Source organism: Coregonus clupeaformis, unplaced genomic scaffold (assembly GCF_020615455.1).
Source record: "Coregonus clupeaformis isolate EN_2021a unplaced genomic scaffold, ASM2061545v1 scaf0001, whole genome shotgun sequence".
In the NCBI taxonomy this organism is placed as follows: Eukaryota; Metazoa; Chordata; class Actinopteri; order Salmoniformes; family Salmonidae; genus Coregonus; species Coregonus clupeaformis.
The window spans coordinates 3,567,501-3,590,675 of NW_025533456.1; the positions used below are offsets into that span (position 1 = coordinate 3,567,501).

General features: G+C 45.7%; 1 protein-coding gene across 2 annotated transcripts in view; it reads left to right on the top strand.

Annotated features, from left to right (window-relative positions):
* LOC121554528 (fibroblast growth factor 11-like) overlaps nt 1-20,602 on the top strand; it is an 82,498-nt gene extending 61,896 nt beyond the window's left edge. For both annotated transcript variants that reach the window (XM_045212249.1, XM_045212250.1), the window contains one exon: nt 20,284-20,602. In XM_045212249.1, coding sequence (XP_045068184.1) covers nt 20,284-20,411 — 128 coding nt within the window. In that variant the 3' untranslated portion in view covers nt 20,412-20,602. The remainder of the gene's footprint in view (nt 1-20,283) is intronic.
* Nucleotides 20,603-23,175: the final 2,573 nt, after the last annotated feature.

Genomic DNA, 23,175 nt, shown 5'->3' on the forward strand with positions numbered 1-23,175 from the left:
AAAGGGGGCATGGGGGTATACATCCACCACCATCACCTCTGTGTTGTTTCTACACCTCTGCTCTCCTCTAGAGGAGAGATTTCTTCCTTCCTTCCTCTATGACTTTTGCACGTAACGTTCTGAGAACCTGGTTTCTTAGAGCTTGGTGAAAGCGTGGTTATTTTACATGCAACCTTCCCACAACGTTCTGGGAATGGTGCAGGATACCCAGCTAGCGCATAACGTTCTGAGAACCTTATGTGTATTAGGTGGGAATTTCAGTAATTCCGCATGCACACTGTTTTCTCATGGTTCTATTTAAAGTAATGTTCTCAAATTGTTCTGAGAACGTTAAGAAACAACGTTCTTCTGTGGGAATTTCAGTACTTCAGCATAACATTTTCTACAAGTTTCCTGATGGTTCTATTTAAAGTCATGTTTTCAGAACATTCAGAAAACGTTTTGTTTCGTCACAATGATAACCGACTGAGCATTCTACTCAACGCATTGTATATGAGTGCTTATGAAGATTTCATCAAAAGTGCATTACAAGATCGCAATTGGATATCATCAAATTGGGGAGCAAAAGGGGGTAAAATACAAAGAAAAAAAAAAAAACGGCATTACTGTGTCTCTGAAATACAATTACATTTCAAAAGGAGGCAAATAATTTGTAGGAAAACCATGATTTTGAAGTCACCAGATGGACTTTAGATGGAGTATAATGTTAGCTAGCTAGCTAAGATTGAGGATAGACCACCAAATTTTTGCTAGCTCAAATTAGCATTGCTAGCTATTTTTCATAAACTTTGCTAGCTAATGACGACATTGTCATCTGTCTAAAGTAAATTTGACGACATGATAATGATGGGTACTCCTGAGTGGTCTAAGGCACTGCATCGCAGTGCTAACTGTGCCACTAGAGATCCTGGTTCGAATCCAGGCTCTGTCGCCGCCGGCCGCGACCGGGAGACTCATGGGCGGCGCACAATTGGCCCAGGGTAGGGGAGGGAATGGCCGGCAGGGATGTAGCTCAGTTGATAGAGCATGGCGTTTGCAACGCCAGGGTTGTGGGTTCGATTCCCACGGGGGGCCAGTATAAAAAAAAATATGTAAGTCGCTCTGGATAAGAGCGTCTGCTAAATGACTAAAATGTAAATGTAAAAATGGCAAAGTTGTTTCCTACTACATTTCAGCCTACTTTAGCAATGTCATCGTATTTCCAGGACACTATAGTGTAATTCAAACTAAACAGCCGTTAGCCTCCATCCAGAATGACTGGGCTTATCACAACTTTTTAGCATCACTATGGCGCCGCTGGCAGAGGGCAGCTTGAGAAAGTTCATAACAATGGCATGACGTGAAGGAGGTGCAACCTATGAATACATTGCAACAAAACTCTCTCTATCCTCTATCTTGTTAAGTGTGTTCAGGTGTGTTGGCCGCGCCCACTAATTGTCCACACCTGATTTTAATGACTGATTGTTTCCTTTGAAATGGTGTCTGTTTGAACAGTGGTGGAAAAAGTACCCAATTGTCATACTTGAGTAAAAGTAAAGATACGGTAATAGAAAATGACTCAAGTGAAAACGAAAGTGACCCAGTAAAATATTACTTGAGTAAAAGTCTAAAAGTATTTGGTTTTAAATATACTTAAGTATCAAAAGTAAAAGTATAAATCATTTATAATTCCTTATATTAAGCAAACCAAGCGGCACAATTTTCTTGTTTTTTAAATTTACGGATAGCCAGGGGCACACTCCAACACTCAGACATAATTTACAAACGAAGCATTTGTGTTTAGTGAGTCCGCCAGATCAGAGGCAGCAGAGATGACCAGGGATGTTCTCTTGATAAGTGCGTGAATTGGACCATTTTCCTGTCCAGGTAAGAATTAAAAATGTAAGAAGTACTTTTGGGTGTCAGGGAAAATGTATGGAGTAAAAAGTACATTATTTTCTTTAGGAATGTAGTGAAGTAAAAGTAAAAGTAGTCAAAAATAAAAATTGTAAAGTAAAGTACAGATACCAAAAAAACCAACTTAAGTAGTACTTTAAAGTATTTTTTACTTAAGTACTTTACACTACTGTATTTGAATAGACTGAAATTAAAAGCTTTGTTTGAGTTTTAAAAAACATGGCGTGCTAGCTCCATCCTGGTGGCGCCGTGGACTAATTCCATCATTAGTGAACAGAAAATCATTGGTTCAAATATCACTGATGCCATACCACAATAAATAAATGAATGTGCTTGTATGATTAATGCCTAAGCGAAAGAATTTCCATGTGTCCTATCTGTCAAATCAAATGAAATTGTATTTGTCACATGTGCCGAATACAACGTGTAGATCTTACCGTGAAATGCTTACTTACAGCCCTTAACCAACAATGCAGATTTTTTTTTAAAGTCAGAAAATATTTGCTAAAAAATATATACAAAATTAAATAACAATAATGAGGCTATATACAGGGAGTACCAGTACTGAGTCAATGTATGAAAATGTATGCACTCACTAACTGTAAGTCGCTCTGGATAAGAGCGTCTGCTAAATGACTAAAATATAAAATGTAAAAATGTAATGTGCAGGGGTACAAGGTATTTGGTACAGGTTAGTCAAGGTAAATTGAGGTAATATGTACATGTACAGTTGAAGTCGGAAGTTTACATACACTTAGGTTGGAGTCATTAAAACTCGTTTTTCAACCACTTCACAAATTTCTTGTTAACAAACTATAGTTTTGGCAAGTCGGTTAGGACATCTACACTGTGCATGACACAAGTAATTTTTCCAACAATTGTTTACAGACAGATTATTTCACTTATAATTCACTGTATCACAATTCCAGTGGGTCAGAAGTTTACATACACTAAGTTGACTGTGCCTTTTAAACAGCTTGGAAAATTCCAGAAAATGATGTCATGGCTTTAGAAGCTTCTGATAGGCTAATTGACATCATTTGAGTCAATTGGAGGTGTACCTGTGGATGTATTTCAAGGCCTACCTTCAAACTCTGTGCCTCTTTGCTTGATATCATGGGAAAATCTAAAGAAATCAGCCAGGACCTCAGAAAAGAAATGTAGACCTCCACAAGTCTGGTTCATCTTTGGGAGCAATTTCCAAACGCCTGAAGGTACCACGTTCATCTGTACAAACAATAGTACGCAAGTATGAACACCATGGGACCACGCAGCCGTCATACCGCTCAGGAAGGAGACGCGTTCTGTCTCCTAGAGATGAACGTACTTTGGTGCGAAAAGCGCAAATCAATCCCAGAACAACAGCAAAGAACCTTGTGAAGATGCTGGAGGAAATAGGTACAAAAGTATCCATATCCACAGTAAAACGAGTCCTATATAATTATAATAATTATAATATGCCATTTAGCAGATGCTTTTATCCAAAGCGACTCGGTCGGATGCCGAGCAGTTGCCATACCAAGCGGTGACGCAACCAGTCAGGATGCTCTCGATGGTGCAGCTGTATAACTTTTTGAGGATCTGAGGACCCATGCCAAATCTTTTTAGTCTCCTGATGGGGAATAGGCGTTGTCGTGCCATCTTCACGACTGCCTTGGTGTGTTTGGACCATGATAGTTTGTTAATGATGTGGACGCCAAGGAACTTAAAGCTCTCGACCCGCTCCACTACAGCCCGTCGATGTGAATCGGGGTGTGCTCGGCCCCCCTTTTTCTGTAGTACACGATCACCACACTGCCAGGTCTCTGACCTCCACCCTGTAGGCTCTCATCATTATCGGTGATCAGTTCTACCACCGTTGTGTTGTCGGCAAACTTAATAATGGTATTGGAGTTGTGCATGGTCATACAGTCGTGGGTGAACAGGGAGTACAGGAGGGGACTAAGCACGCACCCCTGAGGGGCCCCATGTTGAGGATCAGCGTGGCAGATGTGTTGTTGCCTACCCTTGCCACCTGGGGGCGGCCCGTCAGGAAGTCCAGGATCCAGTTGCAGAGGGAGGTGTTTAGTCAGGGTCCTTAGCTTAGTGATGAGCTTTGAGGGCACTATCTGTGCTTGGAGTTCAAAACAGTTAACCCAAAATAAGCTAGCAGTTTTATTAAAAGTCTTGTTGAAACATGTTCTCAGAACGTTATTTAATGACCTTCAAATAACCTAGAATTTCCTTTCTCAGAACATTAATAAAACCTCCCAGGGAACATTTCAGGGAGCCACAGTAAAACGTTCTCAGAACCGGCAACATTGTCACTTCCGTTCTCAGAATGTTTAAAAAACGTTCAGTTTTACTGCTCAGGTCATTTAGGGCTTCATTCCCAGAGCCAATGGGAAACCAAAAACAGACGTTCCCCCAACTTCCAAGGAACCAAATGTGCTAGCTGGGCCTCAATTGTGCTGTGTGTAAGTAGTATCCCTACACCTAGGCAACGAGGAATTGAGGAAGGAAGGGAAGGAAGAGAGCAGAGGAACAAACAGCAGAGGAACAGATGGGAAGACAGGGAAGAGGGAGAGAAAGGAGGGATGAGAGATGAGAGAAGGAGGAGAACAAGGGAGGAGGGACTGTGGTGCCAAAGGAGCAGCTGGCGATCCACTGATGGCCGTTCAATCACTGTGTCTCCCCCCTCTGGTGGGAGGTCAGAGAGGCTGGCTCTTTCGCTCCTTCCTCTCCCCCCCTCGCTCTCTCTCTCTCTTTCAGAGGGTTATGTAATAGGGGTAATGAGGGAAAGGGGAGGGAGGGAGGGAGGAGGGAAAGAGGGAAAGAGGGAGGGAGGGAGAATCCAGAGTTTGGACACCTCTTCTCTGTCCAGCTGGACTGACCAGTGGGTTGCCACTGTGACATGGCTGTGTGTGCGAGAGAGCCAGACCTCCCACCTGAGATACATGAAGAAGGAAGGGGAAAGGGAGAAAGGGGGAGAGGGGGAGGAGAGGGGGAGGATGCATTAATACTGAAGCAGTAGAGGAGGGACTATCACGACCTACAGAGAAAGGCTATATTCTTTGTAGCTGTCTATTTACCACCACAAACCGATGCTGGCACTAAGACCGCACTCATTAACTGTATACGGCCATAAGCAAACAGGAAAACGCTCATCCAGAGGCGGCGCTCCTAGTGGCCGGGGACTTTAATGCAGGGAAACTTAAATCTATTTTACCTAATTTCTACCAGCATGTTAAATGTGCAACCAGATGGAAAAAAACTCTAGACCACCTTTACTCCACACACAGAGACGTGTACAAAGCTCTCCCTTGCCCTCCATTTAGCAAATCTGACCATAATTCTATACTTACAAGCAAAAACTAAAGCAGGAAGCACCAGTGACTCGGTCAATAAAAAAAGTGGTCAGATGAAGCAGATGCTAAGCTACAGGACTGTTTTGCTAGCACAGACTGGAATATGTTCCGGGATTCTTCCGATGGCATTGAGGAGTACACCACATCAGTCACTGGCTTCATCAATAAGTGCATCGATGACGTCGTCCCCACAGTGACTGTACGTACATACCCCAACCAGAAGCCATGGATTACAGGCAACATCCGGACTGAGCTAAAGGGTAGAGCTGCCGCTTTGAAGAAGTAGGACTCTAACCCGGAAGCTTATAAGAAATCCCGCTATGCCCTCAGACGAACCATCAAACAGGCAAAGTGTCAATACAGGACTAAGATCGAATCGTACCACACCGGCTCCGACACTTGTCGGATGTGGCAGGGCTTGCAAACTATTACAGACTACAAAGGGAAGCACAGCCGCGAGCTGCCCAGTGACACCAGCCTACCCAGTGACATGAGCTAAATTACTTATATGCTCGCTTCGAGGCAAGTAACACTGAAACATGCATGAGAGCATCAGCTGTTCTGGACGACTGTGTGATCACGCTCGCCGTAGCCGATGTGAGTAAGACCTTTAAACAGGTCAACATTCACAAGGCCGCAGGGCCAGACGGATTACCAGGACACCAAGGAAACCTGCCTAAATGACTACCGACCCATAGCACTCACATCTGTAACCATGAAGTGCTTTGAAAGGCTGGTCATGGCTCACATCAACACCATTATTGTCACGGTTTCGGCTGAGGCTGCTCCTCCTCCTTGCTCGGGCAGGCTTCGGCGTTCGTCGTCCCCGGAGTACTAGCTGCCACCATTGTATGTTATCGATGTTTGTTTGGTTTTGTCTTCCTTGTACACCTGTTTCCTTTTAGTGTTCATTATGTCCCCTATAAGTTTCTCGTTTTGTTTGTAGTTAGTTGTGTGTAATTGTTCCGCCTGTCCGTAGGTATTGTGATTTTTGCTCTCATGTACAGTGGGGAAAAAAGTATTTAGTCAGCCACCAATTGTGCAAGTTCTCCCACTTAAAAAGATGAGAGAGGCCTGTAATTTTCATCATAGGTACACGTCAACTATGACAGACAAAATGAGAAAAAAAATCCAGAAAATCACATTGTAGGATTTTTTATGAATTTATTTGCAAATTATGGTGGAAAATAAGTATTTGGTCAATAACAAAAGTTTCTCAATACTTTGTTATATACCCTTTGTTGGCAATGACACAGGTCAAACGTTTTCTGTAAGTCTTCACAAGGTTTTCACACACTGTTGCTGGTATTTTGGCCCATTCCTCCATGCAGATCTCCTCTAGAGCAGTGATGTTTTGGGGCTGTCGCTGGGCAACACAGACTTTCAACTCCCCTCCAAAGATTTTCTATGGGGTTGAGATCTGGAGACTGGCTAGGCCACTCCAGGACCTTGAAATGCTTCTTACGAAGCCACTCCTTCGTTGCCCGGGCGGTGTGTTTGGGATCATTGTCATGCTGAAAGACCCAGCCACGTTTCATCTTCAATGCCCTTGCTGATGGAAGGAGGTTTTCACTCAAAATCTCACAATACATGGCCCCATTAATTCTTTCCTTTACACGGATCAGTCGTCCTGGTCCCTTTGCAGAAAAACAGCCCAAAAGCATGATGTTTCCACCCCCATGCTTCACTGTAGGTATGGTGTTCTTTGGATGCAACTCAGCATCCTTTGTCCTCCAAACACGACGAGTTGAGTTTTTACCAAAAAGTTATATTTTGGTTTCATCTGACCATATGACATTCTCCCAATCCTCTTCTGGATCATCCAAATGCACTCTAGCAAACTTCAGACGGGCCTGGACATGTACTGGCTTAAGCAGGGGGACACGTCTGGCACTGCAGGATTTGAGTCTCTGGCGGCATAGTGTGTTACTGATGGTAGGCTTTGTTACTTTGGTCCCAGCTTCTGCAGGTCATTCACTAGGTCCCCCCGTGTGGTTCTGGGATTTTTGCTCACCGTTCTTGTGATCATTTTGACCCCACGGGGTGAGATCTTACGTGGAGCCCCAGATCGAGGGAGATTATCAGTGGTCTTGTATGTCTTCCATTTCCTAATAATTGCTCCCACAGTTGATTTCTTCAAACCAAGCTGCTTACCTATTGCAGATTCAGTCTTCCCAGCCTGGTGCAGGTCTACAATTTTGTTTCTGGTGTCCTTTGACAGCTCTTTGGTCTTGGCCATAGTGGAGTTTGGAGTGTGACTGTTTGAGGTTGTGGACAGGTGTCTTTTATACTGATAACAAGTTCAAACAGGTGCCATTAATACAGGTAATGGGTGGAGGACAGAGGAGCCTCTTAAAGAAGAAGTTACAGGTCTGTGAGAGCCAGAAATCTTGCTTGTTTGTAGGTGACCATATACTTATTTTCCACCATAATTTGCAAATAAATTCATTAAAAATCCTACAATGTGATTTTCTGGATTCTCATCTTTTTAAGAGGGAGAACTTGCACAATTGGTGGCTGACTAAATACTTTTTTCCCCCACTGTATTTAGAGTACGGACGCACTATTTGCGTATTCTTTTGTATTTTGTGAATTTGCGCACTGTATGCGTAATCGCTCGCCTCCGTTGTTGTTGAGGCCCGTTACTTTGTATTGTCGTGTGTCTACAAGTAAAGTCTGTTGGACTAAAGCTTCTGTGTCCTGCGCCTGACTCCAACACCACATCCACATCAGCCATTGACAATTATCCCAGAAACCCTAGACCCACTCCAATTTGCATACCGCCCCAACAGATCCACAGATGATGCAATCTCTATTGCGCTCCACACTGCCCTTTCACACCTGGACAAAAGGAATACCTATGTGAGAATGCTATTCATTGACTACAGCTCAGCGTTCAACACCATAGTGCCCTCAAAGCTCATCACTAAGCTAAGGACCCTGGGACTAAACACCTCCCTCTGCAACTGGATCCTGGACTTCCTGACGGGCCGCTCCCAGGTGGTAAGGGTAGGTAACAACACATCCGAAACGCTGATCCTCAACAGGGGTCCCCTCATTGGTGCGTGCTCAGTCCCCTCCTGTACTCCCTGTTCACTCATGACTGCATGACCAGGCACGACTCCAACACCATCATTAAGTTTGCCGATGACACAACAGTGGTAGGCCTGATCACCGACAACGACGAGACAGCCTATAGGGAGGAGGTCAGAGACCTGGCCGTGTGGTGCCAGGACAACAACCTCTCCCTCAATGTGATCAAGACAAAAGGAGATGATTGTGGACTACAGGAAAAAGAAGAGGACCGAGCACGCCCCCATTCTCATCGTTATTGTTATTTTTACTCTGCTCTTTAATTATTAGTTACTTTTATTTTGTATTATTTTATATTGTATTTATTAGTGATTTTTCTTTTGGTATTCTTTCTTAAAACTGCATTGTTGGTTAAGGGCTTGTAAGTAAGCGTTTCACTGGAAGGTCTACACCTGTTGTATTCGGCGCATGTGACAAATACAATTTTATTTTATTTTATTTGAAACAGACCGGGAAATTAAATGGAGAGAAAGAAAAAGAAAGTGAGACAGAGAGAAACAGAAGAAAGAGAGACAGGGAGGGTGAGAGGTTGTGAGATTAGTTTATTGAGAGGCAGAGAAAAAAACGGAAACATAGATCCAGAGAGTAGCAGAGGAAGATGAAAAGAAGACTGTGGATTTGGCCTGCTTTGAAAATCTCAATCCATCTCGACAGGGGCAGAGGAGAAATTGACTTTTGTGTGGACATCCCATCGGAAAGCCATAAGGACCAGTCAGCTTGATTCCCTGCACTTTTATCCCCTCCAATTACTGCTTCTGAAAATCGTTATTCATCTCTTTCAGTTCAGGGATTGGTCTGGTCTGACATCCTCCCTTCAGTAACTCGATCACACACACACACACACGCATGCACGCACACACACACACACACACACACACACACACACACACACACACACACACACACACACACACACACACACACTTCTCTTCAGTATTACAGTCGTTAATAGCTATCTTTATTCATCAGACAGACAAGACAAGGAGAAACTTTGAAAGACTTAAAAGGAAAAGCATCAAAACTTTGAACAAAGATAGCAGCACTCAAGGAAAGGAAAGGCATGCGATATATTGAAAGCATTGAAATGCACTTCATAGGCTACAGTCTGATGAAGGGAGCGGGTGACAGAGAGAGAGACAAAGAGAGAGAGACAGAGAGAGAGAGACAGAGAGAGAGAGACAGAGAAAGAGAGAGGGTGTGTGAGGATGAGACAGGGTGGTGGGATCAAGGGACAGTGTGAGAGGAGACAGAGAGTGAAAGAGAGAGTCTGAGTGAAAGAGAGAGTCAGGGAGACAGAGAAGTACAGAAAGAGAGAAAGAGAGAGGGAAGAAAGAGAAGGGGTACTGAGAAATTAGGATGTAGAACAAGATGGAGAAAAATGAGTGTAGGAGTTTCACAGAAGGTAGAATCAAAGAGAGAGAGAAGAGAATAAACCAGGGAGGAGAGAACTAGAGAGAGGTGAATCAACACTGAAGGAATAGAGTAGGTTAAATACAGAGAGAGGTGAATCAACACTGAAGGAATAGAGTAGGTTAAGAGGTGAATCAACACTGAAGGAATAGAGTAGGTTAAATACAGAGAGAGAGAGAGAGAGAGAGAGAGAGAGAGAGAGAGAGAGAGAGAGAGAGAGAGAGAGAGAGAGAGAGAGAGAGAGAGAGAGAGAGAGAGAGAGAAGGATGGTCATAGAGAGGAATTGAGAAAATAATAAATAAAGAGGAATAGTGTATAGGCAGAGGATAGATGCCTGGTGGTCTCTACATTATTTGACTTCTTGTGACCCCTATCCCCTTCCTCTCGATCTGTTGCTCTGATTGGTTGAGTGATGAGAAAAAGAGAAGGAAGCCAGAGAAGTGCGCCATCGAAGGAGGAGGTCGTCGGGTAAGCTTGGCGTCGGGTAAGCTTGGCTTTATACATAGCTTGGGCTTTGTCGAGTAAGGCTTAAACTATGTATTTAGATTGTAGTTAGGTATTGTAGGTAGTTATCGTGGGTTGTTGTATGTAATTATTGTAGGTTAGTATTGTATTTGGCTGTGCCCGGTGTAGCACGAAGCTAGCTAGCTAACCCACCACCTGGACTAGCTGGCGAGTAGCTATTAGCAACGGGATAGTTGTTTCACGCCTGAGAGTGCCTGTAATTACGCCAGCTGGCTGCCTACAATAATTACATACAATAATTGCCTACCATTCAGCTGTTTTCTAACCTCATTGTCTGAACCGTTAACGGTAGGTAGCAAGTGGCTACTGTGCTTGAAATTTAGCTAGCTTGTTGCTACCTGGATAGCTACTAGTAAACAATAGCTGGAACGACCGAGTGAACAGACGCGAACTGGCTGAGTCAATTCAGTGGCTAGCTTTGCACTTGGCTAGCTAACAGTAGCTGCTAGGGGTAAGTCATAACCTACATTTGTGTTTTGTTTTTTACATATTGATAGCCCGAGTCGTTCAAGGAATTCGGGACATGGGTGACTAGTTAACGTTAGTTTGGCTCTCTCTGTGTGTTCGTGCCGTGAAAGGAGGGGTTCTTCTTTGTCTGAATGCAATGGCTAGCTAGTTTGCTAACTATTCTAGCTAACTAACTGGCTGAATAAGTTGATGACGGACTCGCTCAAGCTGTCGGGACTAACCCACAACGTTAGACACGGACACGAACGATCTGCTTGCGTGTTGATACACTGGTGGTTTGTTGTGGCCGAGTATTGGCGCTAAACCGTGTTGTTGGGAGTCCGGCATGCTAGCTGGCTGTGGCGTCTTATGACTAGGTGCCCGGACGATTTTCACGGAATAATACTGCACCTAGTTAGCTAGCTGAATAAACTAAGTTAGTCTATTCGTAGAAAACATTGAACCGCTGTAGTTTCCAACAATTATAGTTTCTGAGGTGGAAGTTGGGAGAGTTATATTTGAGAGTTGTGGTGAGGGAGGCCCCACTCTCTCCTTTCCTAGATGTTTAGTTCATTTCATTCCGATCTCCTCTGCATTATTGTAGCCATCTGCTGCAGCCTGTCAACTATGCCTCTGCCTATCCCTGTTCTCTCCTCTCCGCACAGGCTACACAAACGCCTCACACCGCGTGGCTGCTGCCTCTCTAACCTGGTGGTCCCTGCACGCACCACCCACGTGGAGTTCCAGGTCTCAGGCAGCCTCTGGAACTGCCGTTCTGCTGCCAACAAGGCAGAGTTCATCTCAGCCTATGCTACCCTCCAGTCCCTCGACTTCTTGGCGCTGACGGAAACATGGATTACCACTGAAAACACTGCTACTCCTACTGCTCTCTCCTCGTCTGACCATGTGTTCTCGCATACCCCGAGAGCATCTGGTCAGCGGGGTGGTGGCACAGGAATCCTCATCTCTCCCAAGTGGACATTCTCAATTTTTCCCCTGACCCATCTGTCTATCTCCTCATTTGAATTCCATGCTGTCACAGTCACTAGCCCATTTAAGCTTAATATCCTTGTCATCTATCGCCCTCCAGGTTCCCTTGGAGAGGTCATCAATGAGCTTGACGCCTTGATAAGTTCCTTTCCTGAGGATGGCTCACCCCTCACAGTTCTGGGGGATTTCAACCTCCCTACGTCTACATTTACTAATTTTTTCTCTGCCTCCTTCTTTCCACTCCTCTCCTCTTTTGACCTCACCCTCTCACCGTCCCCCCCTACTCACAAGGCAGGCAATACGCTTGACCTCATCTTTACTAGATGCTGTTGTTCTACTAATCTCACTGCAACTCCCCTCCATGTCTCCGACCACTACTTTGTATCCTTTTCTCTCTCCCTCTCCTCCAACACTACTCACTCTGCCCCTACACAGATGGTAATGCGCCGTCGCAACCTTCGCTCTCTCTCTCCCGCTACTCTCTCCTCTTCCATCCTATCATCTCTTCCCTCTGCTCAATCCTTCTCCCTCCAATCTCCTGATTCTGCCTCCTCAACCCTCCTCTCCTCCCTTTCTGCATCCTTTGACTCTCTATGTCCCCTATCCTCCCGGCCGGCTCGGTCCTCCCCTCCAGCTCCGTGGCTTGATGACTCATTGCGAGCTCACAGAACAGAGCTCCGGGCAGCTGAGCGGAAATGGAAGAAAACTAGACTCCCTGCGGACCTGGCATCTTTTCACTCCCTCCTCTCTACATTTTCTTCATCTGTTTCTGCTGCTAAGGCCACTTTCTACCACTCTAAATTCCAAGCATCTGCCTCTAACCCTAGGAAGCTCTTTGCCACATTCTCCTCCCTGCTGAATCCCCCCTCCTCCCTCTCTGTGGATGACTTCGTCAACCATTTTGAAAAGAAGGTTGACGACATCCGATCCTCGTTTGTTAAGTCAAATGACACTGCTGGTCCTGCTCACACTTCCCTACCCTATGCTTTGACTTCTTTCTCCCCTCTCTCTCCAGATAAAATCTTGCGACTTGTGACGGCAGGCCGCCCAACAACCTGCCCGCTTGACCCTATCCCCTCCTCTCTTCTCCAGACCATCTCCGGTGACTTTCTCCCTTACCTCACCTCGCTGATCAACTCATCCTTGACCGCTGGCTATGTCCCTTCCGTCTTCAAGAGAGCGAGAGTTGCACCCCTTCTCAAAAAACCAACACTCGATCCCTCTGATGTCAACAACTACAGACCAGTATCCCTTCTTTCTTTTCTCTCCAAAACTATTGAGCGTGCCGTCTTTAGCCAACTCTCTTGCTATCTCTCTCAGAATGACCTTCTTGATCCAAACCAGTCAGGTTTCAAGACTGGTCATTCAACTGAGACTGCTCTTCTCTGTGTCACGGAGTCTCTCCGCACTGCTAAAGCTAACTCTCTCTCCTCTGCTCTTGTCCTTCTAGACCTGTCTGCTGCCTTTGATACTGTGAACCATCAGATCCTCCTCTCCACCCTCTCCAAGCTGGGCATCTCCGGCGCGGCTCACTCTTGGATTGCGTCCCTACCTGACCGGTCGCTCCTACCAAGTGGCGTGGCGAGAAGCTGTCTCCGCACCACGTGCTCTCACCACTGGTGTCCCCCAGGGCTCAGTTCTAGGCCCTCTCCTATTCTCGCTATACAACAAGTCACTTGGCTCTGTCATATCCTCACATGGCCTCTCCTATCATTGCTACGCTGACGACACACAACTAATCTTCTCCTTTCCCCTTCCGATAACCAGGTGGCGAATCGCATCTCTGCATGTCTGGCAGACATATCAGTATGGATGACGGATCACCACCTCAAGCTGAACCTTGGCAAGACGGAGCTGCTCTTCCTCCCGGGGAAGGACTGCCTGTTCCATGATCTCGCCATCACGGTTGACAACTCCGTTGTGTCCTCCTCCCAGAGTGCGAAGAGCCTTGGCGTGACCCTGGACAACACCCTGTCGTTCTCCGCTAACATCAAGGCGGTGACCCGATCCTGTAGGTTCATGCTCTACAACATTCGGAGAGTACGACCCTGCCTTACACAGGAAGCGGCACAGGTCCTAATCCAGGCACTTGTCATCTCCCGTCTGGATTACTGCAACTCGCTGTTGGCTGGGCTCCCTGCCTGTGCCATTAAACCCCTACAACTCATCCAGAATGCCGCAGCCCGTCTGGTGTTCAACCTTCCCAAGTTCTCTCACATCACCCCGCTCCTCCGCACACTCCACTGGCTTCCAGTTGAAGCTCGCATCTGCTACAAGACCATGGTGCTTGCCTACGGAGCTGTGAGGGGAACGGCACCTCCGTACCTTCAGGCTCTGATCAGTCCCTACACCCAAACGAGGGCATTGCGTTCATCCACCTCTGGCCTGCTGGCTCCCTTCCTCTGCGGAAGCATAGTTCCCGCTCAGCCCAGTCAAAACTGTTCGCTGCTCTGGCACCCCAATGGTGGAACAAGCTCCCTCACGACGCCAGGACAGCGGAGTCACTCACCACCTTCCGGAGACATTTGAAACCCCACCTCTTTAAGGAATACCTGGGATAGGATAAAGTAATCCTTCTACCCCCCCTTACCCCAACCAACCCCCCAAAAAAAAAAACATTGTAAAGTGGTTATCCCACTGGCTATAAGGTGAATGCACCTATTTGTAAGTCGCTCTGGATAAGAGCGTCTGCTAAATGACGTAAATGTAAATGTAAATGTAATGATGTTGGAGTGAGCTGAAACTTATTGTCAGCCATCCAGCTAACGTTAGTCCCTTAAAGTAGCATCGTCATGGCGATGAGAGATGAGTGGACAGCCAGGTAGGGCTAATAAACATCAGAAGAGCATTACACAGTACTTCAATAACAAACTACTTTTGACCAGGCCCATAGGAAATAGGGTGCCATTTGGAACCCATCCTATATGAAAAACATGGAGAAAAACACTGCTATAGGAATAGGAGAAGGACTCACTAGTATCATAGGCACTACAAAAGTAATCAATCTTATGTCATTCAAGTAATCCGTAAATCCTTATATTAATTGATTCCTGAGTGCTCGTGTCAAACATAGTACTCTACATGAGGAACTAGAGTGTCATTTGAGATGCAGCCACCCCCCTCTCTACCACCCCTCCTACCAAATAGGAAGTAGAGAACAAGCTATACTTCCAGTAGTCCATCTACTTGTAGTCCATCTATTTGTAGTCCATCTACTTCCTGGCCGTGTGTTAAACTCTATACATGACACAGACAGCTAATCCTGTTCTCACTGCAAGGCTCAAAGCAGAACAACATCACAGCAACAAGACCACTGATGCCATCTCCACGCCTTCCCTCCATCACCTTTCCTCCCTCTCCTCCATGCCTACTCTCTATCTCTCCTGCCATCCGTCCATGCCTCCTGCTCATCAACAAGCCCACTGATGCCCTCTCCTCTCCTCCATCCCTCTCTCCCTGGTAGTTTTTCTCCTTGTTTATTTATTGTGTAGATGATCTCAAGCTTTCAAATTGACTTGCTGGGATTGATTTGGCTAAACCACCTATCTATCTCCGCACTCTCGCTCCCCCTCCCCCTCCGTCTCTCTCTCTCTCTCTCTCTCTCTCTCTCTCTCTCTCTCTCTCTCTCTCTCTCACTCACTCTCTCGCGCTCTCTCTCGCCCTCCCTCCGTCTCTCACTCAAACAACTTTAATTAATCTAGCAGTCTCCCCAGAGCCACACCAAGCATCTCGAGAAAGAAAGAGGGGAAAAAAGAGAAGAGGAAGGGAAACAGCGAAACGGCAGGCTGACCATTTATCTACTGCGCAGAGAGTGGTATAACCTAGACGATAAGAGAGAAACCGTTGATGAAGAGAGAAAGGAGGACAAACTCTCACTCACTCTGAGATGGAAGGATGGGTGAAGGGGTGGGAGAGAGAGAGAGAGAGAGAGAGAGAGAGAGAGAGAGAGCAAATGAATGGTGGGAGAAATGGTTAAAGAGATTGGAGAAAAGAGAGGGAAGGGGAGACAGAAAGAGAGATACCGGTCAGAGAAGGGTCTTGATGAGAGAGAGCGAGAGAAAAGAGAGAGAGAGAGGATTGTGTGTGCTGTCTGTCGCAGTGGCCAGGGTTATGGAGAGTCCATGGGGAGGAGGGGATATTACATATTCAGTGTGTGTGTGTGTGATAGAGACGGTGCTCTTCTATTTGTCATCTTCTCTGTGGTCTTCAGTGACACCATGTTCATTTGCGAAATGGCCTATTGAGATTCAGGGATCGATATAACAAATAAAAGCCTGGCCTGGAGATGGAGAGAGGGAGAGAGGGAGATATGGAGAGGGAGAGATGGAGAGAGGGAGAGATGGAGAGTGGGGGAGAGGGAGAGGGAGAGAAAGAGATGGAAAGAGGGAGAGATGGAGAGGGAGAGAGGGAGAGAGACGGCGGGGGGGGCACTCTTTCACCACCTATCCCCTCATCACTCTCTTTCTTTCAGAGAGAAAACTCTATTAGACGAGAGCGGTCAATGGGTGGTTGATACTTGCGCATGTTTTTTTGGTTTTGTTTTTACTGGCTATTGAGCGGCTTATTCAAAGCTACTACTCCTAGCTTGTTTCTTGGGACCTTTTAGAACTTTCAAGGGCAGTGAGTGAGGGCTTTGTTTGTCACGGCAGCGGTCGCCGTAATGCTTTCAGGCGTCGGTTTAAAATCTGCATGGCTCCCGTAGTGTTGTGAAGCCGAGGGGCGTTTTGTCAATTTCGCTCACGTTAACATGTTACTTAGTACAGTTGAAGTCGGAAGTTTACATACACCTTAGCCAAATACATTTAAACTCAGTTTTTCACAATTCCTGACATTTAATCCTAGTAAAACTTCCCTGTCTTAGGTCACTTAGGATCAGCACTTTATTTTAAGAATGTGAAATGTCAGAATAATAGTAGAGAGAATGATTTATTTCAGATTGTATTTCTTTCATCACATTCCCAGTGGGCCAGAAGTTTACATACACTCAATTAGTATTTGGTAGCATTGCCTTTAAATTGTTTAACTTGGGTCAAACGTTTCGGGTAGCCTTCCACAAGCTTCCAACAATAAGTTGGGTGAATTTTGTCCCATTCTTCCTGACAGAGCTGGTGTAACTGAGTCAGGTTTGTAGGCCTCCTTGCTCGCACACGCTTTTTCAGTTCTGCCCACAAATGTTCTATAGGATTGAGGTCAGGGCTTTGTGATGGCCACTCCAATACCTTGACTTTTTGTCCTTAAGCCATTTTGCCACAACTTTGGAAGAATGCTTGGGGTCATTGTCCATTTGGAAGACCCATTTGCGACCAAGCTTTAACTTCCTGACTGATGTTGTGAGATGATGCTTCAATATATCCACATAATTTTCTTTCCTCATGATGCCATCTATTTCTGTGAAGTGCACCAGTCCCTCCTGCAGCAAAGCACCCCCACAGCATGATGCTGCCACCCCTGTGCTTCACGGTTGGTATGGTGTTCTTCGGCTTGCAAGGCACCCCCTTTTTCCTCCAAACATAACGATGGTCATTATGGCCTAACAGTTCTATTTTTGTTTCATCAGACCAGAGGATATTTTTCCAAAAAGTACGATCTTTGTCCCCATGTGCAGTTGCAAACCATAGTCTGTCTTTTTTATGGCGGTTTTGGAGCATTGGCTTCTTCGTTGCTGAGCGGCCTTTCAGGTTATGTTGATATAGAACTTGTTTTACTGTGGATATAGATACGTTTGTATCTAGCATCTTCACAAGGTCCTTTGCTGTTGTTCTGGGATTGATTTGCACTTTTCGCACCAAAGTACGTTCATCTCTAGGAGACAGAACGCGTCTCCTTCCTGAGCAGTATGACGGCTGCGTGGTCCCATGGTGTTTATACTTGCGTACTATTGTTTGTACAGATGAACGTGGTACCTTCAGGCGTTTGGAAATTGCTCCCAAGGATGAACCAGACTTGTGGAGGTCTACCATTTTTCTTCTGAGGTCTTGGCTGATTTCTTTTGATTTTCCCATGATGTCAAGCAAAGAGGCACTGAGTTTGAAGGTAGGCCTTGAAATAAATCCACAGGTACACCTCCAATTTACTCAAATTATGTCAATTAGCCTATCAGAAGCTTCTAAAGCCATGACATAATTTTCTGGAATTTTCCAAGCTGTTTAAAGGCACCGTCAACTTAGTGTATGTAAACTTCTGACCCACTGGAATTGTGATACAGTGAATTATAAGTGAAATAATCTGTCTGTAAACAATTGTTGGAAACATGACTTGTGTCATGCACAAAGTAGATGTCCTAACCGACTTGCCAAAACTATAATTTGTTAACAAGAAATTTGTGGAGTGGTTGAAAAACGAGTTTTAGTGACTCTAAGTGTATGTAAACTTCCGACTTAAACTGTATATCCCCCCACACAGAGGGTACACTGTGCTCACGTTCAAGACTCCCTGATGATGAGAGAGGACAGACACACACACAATGCAAGGTTCAGAATAGAGGAGATACACTGAACTGCATTAAAGGGATACTTCGGGATTTTGGCAATGAAGCCCTTTGTCTACTTCCCCAGAGCCAGATGCACTCGTGGATACCATTTTATATCTCTGCCTGCAGTTTGAAGGAAGTTGCTATCTAGCGTTAACGCAATGACTGGAAGTCTATGGTAACAACATCTATGGTAACAGCTGCTGCACGAGAGGAGGTTGACCTGGGGTGCTCTGAGGTACCGGAACGCATGAGAAAAAAAAATCACCTTCATAATAAAGCAGTGCATGCATATCATTGCATTTGCATAGTGGCATAGAGCATTAGAGTCGAGGCACTTACAGAAGTTGCACACATGGGGAAAAAATGATGTACTTGGGTCCAGGAAGAACTTGGCCTTTTATAAACACATTTCATGCAATTCTACGTAATTTTAAATGACTGGAGACTTTAGCAGACTACTACACAAATTATCTAAATGACAGGCTACTTTGACACTGACAAACTGAGAATCTGAGATCAATAAAAACAACCTTGTCTTGAATCCATCAATAGCCTAGGCATAGATGTGTGGAGACATATATTGTACAATATGAGGAGGAAATTATAGTCCTAGAAAAGCTTTCCACTTTCACTGACTCACCCAATGATGCACAGCTCACTAGCCGGCGATGGCCGACACTCTCGTGCCAAAAGCCTATCTCTTGTTTTACTTTGTAAAACAATGTTTTCTCAATAGGCCTATTTGGAAGTTGATAAAATATTTTGGTAGCCTACAGTCAGATTAGAGTTTTCTCTTTTAAGTAGGAGCCATTTGCTTTCCAACCTGTTTTCCCGTGATTGTATTTGAAATATTGCAAAAGGCTAGTTTTGGCTGCATGCTGTTCACTGCCAGATTTGCAGAGCATTTCCGGCTATAGGCCTTGTTATTGGTCTACATAAACACAATCCACATCTAGAAGCTATTGATCCTCTGTGGCAAAATTATAGGCCTACTCCTGGAGTAGTATTCTGAATTATTTCATTTATTTCTGAACAGACAGCAGTAATTCTATAACTTTGGCAAATCGATTTCAATTAATCAGGGGTGCTGCAGCTCCTCCCATGGCTATGATTCTATAAGGAAACAAATTATGAGGTGCAATGCTGGCGAGATGAGAGTTACAGGCTCATGTCTAGCAGAGAGAGGGAGAGAGATCATAGAAAATGAATCTCAATCTAGTTCTGAGAGCGATACAGGCAATAATGTTGCGCAAACCATAAGCCCAGGCTGGCCCAAAACTAATGAATTCTTAGAATATCAGGCACGGGCTGAAAATCTACGTTTTCACATTACATATTTTAGGGGGCAGGATAATTAATGAGGAGGCAACTCGAATGAACTCTGGTCGCTTTTATTATAATTGTTTCATTGTCAACAGTGATTTATTTTCCTCATGTATAGGTACCGGATCCGGCCAAATAGGTTCCGGAACGAAACAGTCCAAAACGGAGAGGTGCCGGATCCTGCCAAAATCCCAAAGTATCCCACAGAGAAAAAATTAAGTGGGAAAGGAGAAAGAAAGTGGCGTTTACAGTGTTGTTAAAGATTAAATCAAGCAGGTTTCACTCTGTGATGAATTCCAGAGGCTTAAAGCCTTCTGTTCTCTCTCTCCTTCTTTCATACTCTTTCTCCTCTTGCTCTCTAATTTCTCGGTTTCTCTCTCTCTCTCTCTCTCTCTCTCTCTCTCTCTCTCTCTCTCTCTCTCTCTCTATCTTTCCCTCTTTATCTCTCTCTCCTCTCTCTCTCTCACACTCTCCTTTCCCCCCTCTGTCTTTATCTCTTTATCTCTCTCTATTTCACTTCCTGGTCTCTCTGACCCCCAGGTGGAACAGCAAGGCTTTATTGTTCTTAAACTTCTGCCTTTCTTCCTCTCTTTTTTCTCTGATGGACGGAGGTAGGAATGAAACGAGAGGAGGCTCTAATTGTGTTTTCCAAACACTGTGAGTTCAGTTCACTGAGAATGTTTTAGAAAGAAACAGACTGCTCTAACACCTCTCTATTTCCTTCCTTCCTTCACTCTCCCCTCCCCCTCTATATTTTCCTCCCTTGTGTCTGTTTTGCAGTGCAGTTCAACTTGATTCCTGTGGGCCTGAGGATAGTAGCCATCCAGAGCACTAAGACAGGGCTCTACATTGGGATGAACAGCGATGGATACCTCTACACCTCAGTATGGCAACCCCTTATTAATTAAGTTATAACACTATACATAGTAATAACATCTCTACACCTCAGTATGGCAACCTCTAATAAATTAAGTTATAACAGTTCACATAAGCCTGAATAAAAGTCTACACAGCAGGCAGGTAGTACCCGTGGTAAGGACTGTTCAACGTTGGTCTGACCAATCGGAATCTATGCTTCAAGATTGTTTTGATCACGCGTACTGGGATATGTTCCGGGTTGCCTTTGAAAATAGTATTGACGTATACACGGTAAGGGCCTCCCGGGTTCGATCCCAGGCTGTGTCACAGCCGGCCGCGACCGGGAGACCCATGAGGCGGCGCACAATTGGCCCAGCGTCGTCCGGGTAAGGGAGGGTTTGGTCGGCCGGGATGTCCTATCGCGCTCTAGCGACTCCTTGTGGCGGGCCTGGCACATGCACGCTGACTTCGGTCATCAGTTGTACGGTGTTTCCTCCGACACATTGGTGTGGCTGGCTTCCGGGTTAAGCGAGCAGTGTGTCAAGAAGCAGTGCTGCTTGGCAGGGTCGTGTTTCGGAGGACGCATGGCTCTTGACCTTCGCCTCTTCCGAGTCCATACGGGAGTTGCAGCGATGGGACAAGAGTGTAACTACCAATTGGATATCACGAAGTTGGGGAGAAAAAGGGGTAACAAATACGTTTTTTTTTTAAATACACTAACTCTGTGACTGGATGTTGTTCTCACTGTGACGATTATAACTTAATCAAACCAAAAACAGTGGATAGCAGCATTCGCGCAAAACTGCAAGTGGCTTGGAACATGGATGTGTACAATCAGACCAGGTAATATGTACATGCAGGTAGAGTTAAAGTGACTATGCATAGATAATAAACAGAGAGTAGCAGCAGTGTAAAAGAGGGGGTGGGTGGGGACAATGCAAATAGTCCGGGTAGCCATTTGATTAGATGTTCAGGAGTCTTATGGATTGGGGGTAGAAGTTGTTAAGAAGCCTTTTGGACCTAGACATGGCGCTCTGGTACCGCTTGCCGTGCGGTAGCAGAGAGAACAGTCTATAAAGGTGGCTGGAGTCTTTGACACTTTTTAGAGTCTTCCTCCTATCCCATCTGGACAAGAGAAATACCTGTGTAAGAATGCTGTTCATCGACTACAGCTCAGCGTTCAACACCATAGTGCCCTCCAAGCTCATTACTAATCTCGGGGCCCTGGGTCTGAACCCCTTCCTGTGCAACTGGGTCCTGGACTTCCTGACGGGCCAACCCCAAGTGTTGAAGGAAGGCAACAACACCTCCGCCACGCTGATCCTCAACACAGAGGCCATATAAGGGTGTGTGCTCAGCCCCCTCCTGTACTCCCTGTTCACCCATGACCGCGTGGCCACGCACGTTTCCAATTCAATCATCAAGTTTGCTGACGACACAACAGTGATAGGCCTGATTACCAACAATGACGAGACAGCCTACAGGGAGGAGGTGAGGGCTCTGGCACCACTCCACCAGGTCCCTCACCTCCTCCCAGTAGGCTGTCTCGTCATTGTTGGTAATCAGGCCTATTCCTGCAATGTTGGAGCTAGAAACATAAGCATTTCGCTGCACCTGCGATAACATCTGCAAAAGATGTGTACACGACCAATAAAATTTGATTTGATTTGTATACAACCGTCTCAGTCAGTACACCTAACAAAGGAATAACACTTGGCTATAATATGTACAGTGAGGGAAAAAAGTATTTGATCCCCTGCTGATTTTGTACGTTTGCCCACTGACAAAGAAAGGATCAGTCTATAATTTTAATGGTAGGTTTATTTGAACAGTGAGAGACAGAATAACAACAAAAAAATCCAGAAACATGCATGTCAAAAATGTTATAAATTGATTTGCATTTTAATGAGGGAAGTAAGACACATGAAACGAGGGGTTAATACGGTAATCAGGGGGAAGTAATAACCTATAAGTGACCTCGTTGACTCTCCTTAGGATTTTGAACGGCCCCACAAACTGCGGGTTCAGCTTCGGGCAGGGCAGGCGGAGGGGCAGATTCCGGGTCGAGAGCCAGACCCGATCCCCCGGTACAAAGATGGGGGCCTCACTGCGGTGGCGGTCAGCATTGGCCTTCTGACGACTCACGGCGCATTGGAGGTGAACGTGGGCAGCAAAGGCGTTAGGTTAGTGGAGGAGTGGCGGAGAGAGTTCTGGGCATATTCTGCCCATGGCAAGAACACCGACCACTCCCCCGGCCGATCCTGGCAGTAGGACCGCAGGAACCTACCCACGACCTGATTTACCCGTTCCACCTGCCCATTACTCTCAGGGTGGCACCCAGAGGTCAGGCTGACCGAGACCCCCAGACGTTCCATGAACGCCTTCCAGACCTTGGACGTGAACTGGGGACCTCGGTCAGACACTATATCCTCTGGTACCCCGTAGTGCCGGAAGACAGGGCCTCTGCAGTTTGCAGAGCCGTGGGGAGACCGGGCAGAGGAAGGAGGTGGCAGGCTTTAGAAAAGCGGTCCACAACGACCAGGATGGTGGTGTTACCTTGCGAGAGGGGAAGATCAGTTAGAAAATCAACACTTAGGTGAGACCATGGTCGTTGTGGAACTGGTAAAGGTTGTAACTTACCAGCTGGGAGATGCCTAGGTGCCTTACTCTGGGCGCACACTGAGCAGGAGGAGACATACACCCTCACGTCCTTAGCCAAGGTAGGCCACCATTATTTTCCGGTCAGGCAGCGCACTGTATGGCCGATACCTGGGTGACCAGAGGAGGGTGACGTGTGTGCCCAGTAGATCAGAC